At 37.6% G+C, this 7794-nt stretch overlaps 1 protein-coding gene across 1 annotated transcript; it reads right to left on the minus strand.

The window, feature by feature from the left end:
• Positions 1-6916: 6916 nt before the first annotated feature.
• On the minus strand, positions 6917-7576 carry LOC140872015 (uncharacterized). The gene has a single exon (XM_073274753.1). It carries the CDS (start codon positions 7574-7576, stop codon positions 6917-6919), a length of 660 nt encoding a protein of 219 aa, XP_073130854.1.
• Positions 7577-7794: the final 218 nt, after the last annotated feature.

Raw genomic sequence — 7794 nt, forward strand, 5'->3', positions numbered from 1 at the left:
AGTGTTGTGCGGTCGTGGTGGCAACACCGACTCTCAACACTTACTAGATCAGAGTAACAAATAGTTTAATATCATATCAAAGAGTAATAAGGAGCACAACCTAATCAACTCAGAAATATATTTCGAACTTAGAGCAAAATAACAACAATAAAAGATAAGGATAAGAAAAGAATCCTAAAACCAATTACGATCAACCACAACTAATCATCTTCCTCATATTCAGCTTGATAAGCACTTGATCCTACTCCCCCTTTTTGTCCAGAGGGCCCTGGTAGTCCAAGTTTAGTCCTGTACTCAGCCATTAAGGATTCATAGTACTCCATATCAGCTTTTGCTTGTGCAATTTTTAGTTCAGCATGAGCCATTTGAGCACGAATTGCAGTAGAATTCAACATAATCACAGCAGTGTTATGAATGGTCATGGGTGGAACAGACTCAGTGTTGGAAAAACTGGGTACAACACCAGTCCATGGTAGATCAATCTTCCTATTTCCTTTCAGCAAACCAAGTGCGATCTTGATAAGCCCATCTCCTCCAATCAATTCTTCATCATCCTCTTTCGTGAAGCCTTGAGATTCCAGCATACCATAGATCAATGAAGGAAACGAAAACTTAGTTGCTTTCCAACCACCTTCTCGAAAGGTCATAATATTTTCAAACACCAAATTTCCAAAGTCCAAAGGAGCTTGAGTTCCAATGGCAAACAGCGCAAGGGCTTGTGGCTTAGTTACCACTGTTGTATTGGTAGATGGCGTCCAATTCCTAATCGCAATTTTGTGAAGCACAGAAAAGAAAGAAGTAAGCTTTGCAGCTGAAAACTGTCTGGGTGTAGTGGAAATTTTTGAATCATTCCTCCAGTGATCACTTTAGTGATTTGATCAATATCCTCAGTAACTGAATCATCATCGATATCAGGAGTATTGTAGTGCTCATTGATCAAAACAGGAGTAAAGTCATACACCTTTCCCCGGATGTATACTCTTCCAAACTTAAATGATTCTTCATCTCCAGTCTTTATGTTCAGATTGCAGTAAAATTCTAACACAGCTCTTCTTGAAAATGGTCCGGCAGTGGTGACAGTAGAATATAAATTCTGCTATTTCAAGAAAGTCACCAAGTTCTGCTTTTCGAAGGACACTTCATCAATATTTCTTTCTTCCCAACAGTCTTTTCTAGACAGAGCTTCCCATTCATCAACAGATTCTTTTGAATAAAACTAAAGATTGTATGCCTTTGCAGGATCAATCTCAGAGTCAGATTCAGCAACAGAACTTTCAGAACCATCAGAACTTTCAGAACCATCAGAAGAAGCATCTTCATAGTCTTCTTCCTCAGAACTCGAAGAAGATGAACTATCAGACTTCTGGGGCCTGTTATTCTCAAACTCTTGCATCATTTCAGAATCTGGTTCATCACCACTAGATGAAACTTGTGAAGATGCAACTGGTTTAGCCTTGGTCTTTCGAATATTCGCCATGAAAGAGGCCAGTGAAATTTCCTCATCAATAGACAGTGGAGTCTCTGTGGTTGTCTTTGTGGTATCATCAACAACAGCAGCACTAGATGGCTCTTTCTCAGTAGAAGCCACATCAGTAGAAATTCTATCAGAAGAATCATCACCACTAGATGAAACTCCTTTCTTTGATTTGGTATTTTCAGCAACAGAGGTTTTTGTCCTAGCAACTACCTCAAAATTTTGATCCGCAGAATTATCTCCAGATGAGAAATCTGGATCATCCAAAATAGGACGTGAAGTCTCCCCCTTACCACGAAATCTCTTATTGGTAGTAAAATCGAGGTTGAAGCCCGCTTGGCGCTTTGACCTTTTCGCTATTGGCTGTGTTGGGAACACACGATTCAACACTGAGAAATCAGGAGGATTCTCAAGGTCGATTTCGTTCCCGGGTTCTCCTGGAGCAATTTCTGCCAACGGTGTAGGTTGAATGACAGCAGGTACAATCGTGAGAATAAGATTTCCAGAAGATACCTCCGAAGGCTTGTCTTCCTCTTGATAACCCATCTCCGATCGTATATCATGCGAATCGAAAGCTTTGCCTGCCATTATAAACAATTTAGGAAGTAAGGGTTTCAGAGAATTTTTGCAGAGAGAGTTAGAAAAGGTTGAAGATGATAAGATCAATTTCTACAGTGCTTAGAAATATATAGGGATAAGGGGTTCAAACGGTAAAAAAATCAAAAACCCTTATCTATCATATCAGACTAGAAATCTCCCCCTAACGGTAACAAATCTCCAACGGGTAAAAAAAAATCCCTCTAATTAAGGAAATTAAATTTGATTAATTAAGGATATCCGAAAACTCTCACTTAAGAATATATCAATATTCCCCAAAAATAAATAACTCCACATCGAGTTTTAACGCCACTGAAACATATTCAATCTCATCCAATTCAATTTTCAGCAAGTTGGGCAATTTTTCCAATTTTTGTTCGTCTTTGAACTTTTAACCCTGAGCACGATATGATCACAATAAATGCAAAATGCATGACCTAATTTATGTCTAAAACAGAATGTAATGAGATTAGATAAAAAATAATGCATGCAAAGTGTGTGCAAAACGTGTTAAGCACCAGTATTGACAACACTTCCCAACAACACTGTAGTCTTCAAAATAATTTTGAATTTGTCACACCTCCAGAGCCATGTTTTTCTCCTTTTTATATTGATTCAGAAGTGGTAGCCTGCACACTAAAAGAACGGTCTTCATTGGACTCTCTTAGGTAGCTTTTTCCAATTTTCTTCCGATTTTAGTTTGATTTTCAAGACATTGGTCACTGAAATTTTATCAAACCATGCTTTTTAATTTTTAAAACCACTTTTCACATGGGACAAGATCATGGAATACACGAACATCCCTCAACTACTTCGTGGTTTAAAGCATATTTTCATGGCAAGTGTGTTCTGAAAATAACATTGACAGAAGAACTACAAAGTGTCAGTCAGTATTATCAAATAGTGCAAAACATAGAACATTATGAATATGCAGTATGCCTAAAGTCCTAAAAATGCACATGCATGTTTGGTGTTGTTCGTCAGTGTTGGCAACACTTAAGGACAGCAACCATGAGTGCTTATAAAGAACACATGTTGAGAGATTTTCTAAGACTGGAGAATCTCTCAAAGTTTAATGCTTTTGTAAAAATATCGGCCAGTTGGTTATTGGTCCCAACAAACTCCATATGGATCATGTCCTTCTCAACTAAATCTCGAATGAAGTGATGTCTTATGTCAATGTGTTTAGTTCGAGAGTGTTATACTGGGTTTTTTGATATATCTATAGCACTTGAGTTATCACAGTACACAATTGGTGTTTCACTTTTAAGACCATAGTCTTGTAGAATTTGATTCATCCAAATTAATTGAGAACAACAACTTCCTGCTGCCACATATTCGGATTCAGCAGTGGAAAGTGACACACGGTTCTGCTTCCTATTGTACCATGAAACCAAGTTGTTACCCAAATAAAAACAACCACCCGTGGTGCTTTTTCTCTCATCAACTTCTCCTGCCCAATCAGCATCACTATAGCCTACCAAATTAGTATTGGTTTTTTTAGTGTACCATAACCCTAAGTCTAAAGTGCCTGCAACATACTTCAAAATTCGTTTTACAGCTTTCATATGTGTGACTTTAGGATCAGATTGATATCGGGCACACAAACACACACTGAACATAATATCAGGTCGACTTGCACTTAGATACAGCAGACTTCCAATTATGCTTCTGTACAAAGTGTTGTCAACACTGTCAGCAACACTGTCTTTGCACAGTTTTTCATTAGTTACATTGGTGTTTTCATATGTCTAACATGACCAGTACAAAACCTTTTCACCAAATTCTTAGCATATTTGATTTGACAAAAAAAGATTTCATCACTCATTTGTTTCACTTGTAATCCTAGAAAGTAATTCAACTCACCTACCATGCTCATTTCAAAGGTAACAGTCATGATTTCAACAAAATTATTTACAAGTTTTTGAGATGAAGCACAGAAAATTATGTCATCAACATAGATTTGACAGATAAGAATGTTACCTTGTACTTTTTGAACAAAAAGTGTTTTATAAGTTGAAGAAGGCCTTATATGGATTGAAACAAGCACCTCGTGCTTGGTGAATAAGGCCTTATATGGATTGAAATAAGCACCTCGTGTTTTATCTACCTCACCTCTTTTGAATCCAATGTCAAGCAAATACTCCGTGAGCCTTCCATACCAAGCACGAGGTGCTTGTTTCAATCCATATAAGGCCTTCTTCAACTTATAAACATGATCAAGATGATTTGGATCTTCGAATCCCTTAGGCTATCTTACATAAACTTCTTCACTCAAAATTCCATTCAAAAATGCGCTTTTTACATCCATTTGAAAAAGTTTCATTTTCATGTGACATGCAATAGCCAACAATAATCTCAGAGATTCTATACGGGCTACAGGTGCGAAAGTTTCATCAAAGTCCACCCCCTCAACTTGTGTATACCTTTGAGCTACCAACCTAGCCTTGTTCCTTACAATATTTCCTGATTCATCAGTTTTATTCTTAAAAATCCATTTTGTTCCAATGATATTACTATGATCAGGTGGAGGAACTAAGATCCACACATCATTCCTAACAAATTGTTCAAGTTCATCATGCATAGCATTGACCCAAAACTCATCTTTTAAAGCCTCACCAACATTTTTTGGTTCAATACTAGACACAAAGCAAGAATGTCTTACCTGAGAGTATGCGGAAGTCATGCACACTAATCCACTCATCTTTCGATAATCAACTTTTTCCTTTCTTCGGGTTTGCATCCTTCCTTGTGCATCTCCTATGATTTGTGAAGTAGGATGGTTTTTCTGAATTTTGCTAGGTACATTATGTCCAGCATCTTGTATTTCATCTTCAAAATCATCCTGATCTTTTGTACTCTGTTCATTCATATTCAGTGTTGGACTCAGTGTTGTGCTGGGTGATTTTTCAGGTGGGACAACACTAATGACAACACTAGAATCAGTCTGGGAAGAACCAGTTTCTATCAGATCATCAATATTGTCTTCAATTGTTTTCCCCTTCAGATCTCCATAGCTTTCAACCTCCATAGGTCCCATTAAGTCCATGTGTAGGAGTTCAAGACATCATGTTGTCCCACAGTGTTGTAACACTGGATGTGACACACGAGTTTGCTTACCTTTTTGACAGTCTCCACACACATATGGAACTCCAGAAGTTAAATTTGGCATCCCACGTACAGCATCATACTGGTTCAGTTTTTTCAATGCTTTGAAGTTGGCATGTCCCAACTTTTGATGCCATAAATTCAAATCATCAACCTTGGTGAAATTGCAAGCAAGTTTCTCTCCAAGTTGATAACAGTTGTCCGATGATCTAGACCCTGTCAAAACACACGAATTACTTTTATCAAAAACTTGACACAAATTCTTATCAAATTTAGCATAAAGATCATCATCACAGAGTTGGCTAATGCTAATAAGATTAGCATTTAATCCTTCAACATGTAGAACATTGTGAAGCTTCGGCAGTCCCTCTACATTCAAGGTTCCTTTTCCAACAATCTTTCCATTGGCTCCTCCTCCATATGTCACTTTTCCTTTATCCTGTTCAACATAGTCAGAAAGATACTTCTTCAATCATGTCATGTGGCGTGAACTGCCACTGTCGAAGTACCAATGACCTACAACATTAGTTTTAAGGAAGTATAAACAACATTACAACTGGATTTAGCTTTTGGTACCTAAACCTTTTTCTCAGTATTTTTCATCCTGGCAGTGTTCTGGTTCAGTTTTGGCAACACTGATGGCAAAACTTGTCTGGTATTCCAGTACATATAGTCATACTTGAGTTTAAAACAGTAAGGCTTGATGTGACCTTGTTTGTTACAGTAATGACAAACAAACCTACGTTTCCTTTGTTTTTTCCTTTGAACAGGAGCTTGTGTCTTCAATGGAATTGGTTTTTCCTTTGGAATTGCAATCGGAACACTAGCAGAGTTACTGTTCTCTTTGACAAAAATAGTTTGTGATGACTCCCCAACTTCAAACTTGCTATTATGAAATCCTAGACCAGCTCTATCATCTTTTCCCATCATCAGAATTGAATCCAGCTTGGTTTTGCTTGAATTAAACTTTGCGAGAGTTGCATTTTCTCTTCCAAGCTCTTCTTTAACCTTGCCTAGTTCTAAATCCTTCTTGCTCAGAAAAACTTCTAGTCTAGCCACTGAAGCTTTCAGTTCACTGTTCTCCTTTGTTAAATCAAAATTTGTCTTGTTTCTTAATATCCAGTCATTATACAATTCTTCATACATCTTCTGAGCATTATCCCAAGAAAGTTCTACTTCAACAGCTTCCTGATTTGAGTCTCCAGAAACAGATGCATTCAGACACAGTACCTTTTGGTCAATGTTGTGACACCAGTGACAACACTATGTTTCTTCTGCAGCACCAAAACTGAGAGGGCATTGTGAGTCTCTTCTTCTCGTTGTTCTGTTCCTTCCTCATCTTCATCATCACTTAGGGAAGAACACATCCCTTTGCGAAGTCTGGTTGGACACTCATTAGCAAAGTGACCAAATCCTGTGCACTCATGACACTTCACAGACTCAAACTTCTTTGAGATAGTCATTGTTTTTCCTTCTTTCTGAAAGTGATTTTGACTCTTTGAAGGGATAGTATTCTGTTCTGGTCCACAAATCCTTAATGGTTTTCCAACAGCAGGAGCATTCAAAACTTTAGGTTTCTGACCAGGTTTCTTATAATCTCTCATTCTCTTCAAATAATTACCAAATTGTTTGGTAAGTAGGGCAATAGAATCATCTCCTAAGTCAGATTCGTTGACTCCATGTGTTAGATTAACAAAATCGTTGTATGAGTCATTAGAAACTTGAAGTGCAATAGACTTACCTTTTGTCCTTTTTTCCAAACTTCATCTCCAATTCATAAGTTCGAAGAGAACTCATCAATTCATCCAAGCCCAGAATTGATGTGTCTTTCGATTCATGAATTGCACAAATCTTCATTTGAAATCTTTTAGGAAGTGATCTCAACACTTTGCTCACTAAACGTTTGTTTGAAATAGCATCACCAAGATCAATTGCCTCATTCTCTATCTTCCTCAAACGTCGTTCATAATCATCGATTGTCTCACTTTCTTCCATTCTTAGATTTTCAAACTGAGTAGTGAGAATCCTTCTTTTGGTTCGACGCACACTATTGGATCCTTCACAGTGCATTTGAAGTTTTTCCCAAGCCTGTTTAGCACAAACACAGTTAGTTACAAGTGCAAACATATTAGAATCAAGAGAAGTAAATATAGCATTAACTTTATTGTTCATATTCGAAGCAGCAGTTTCATCGGCATTCCAGTCCGTTTCTGGTTTGAGTGGAAAGTCTCCTTCTCCATCAGTTTTCCTTGGTGGGTTCCATCCTTGTAGCACACACTGCCATGCCTTTTCATCAATCGATTTGATGTAGACACGCATCCTAACTTTCCAGATAGCATAGTTGGATCCATCCAAGATTGGAGGACGTTGAGCAGTTCCTGAATAAGGTATCTCCATTGTGATGTCCTGTCAAACACAAAAATAGAATCACACTTAGTATCGTCAAGTGAATGTCTCTGACGCCAATTGTAAGGTTTGGACAGTCTGAAATCATAGAAATACCAGAAATAAATATTCGAGTGTGTGTTATCTTTCAGTGTTGTCAACACTTCAAGAAAACACTGTGCAGCAGAATAATTAACTAACAGTAAAAGAAGAAACACTTTCTGAACAAC

This window comes from Henckelia pumila, unplaced genomic scaffold, assembly GCF_033568475.1.
Source record: "Henckelia pumila isolate YLH828 unplaced genomic scaffold, ASM3356847v2 CTG_461:::fragment_3, whole genome shotgun sequence".
Taxonomy (NCBI): Eukaryota; Viridiplantae; Streptophyta; class Magnoliopsida; order Lamiales; family Gesneriaceae; genus Henckelia; species Henckelia pumila.

Bases quoted from the DNA above. Each gene is read 5' to 3' on its own strand.
- LOC140872015 (XM_073274753.1), bottom strand. From the start codon at position 7,576: ATGGAGATACCTTATTCAGGAACTGCTCAACGTCCTCCAATCTTGGAT.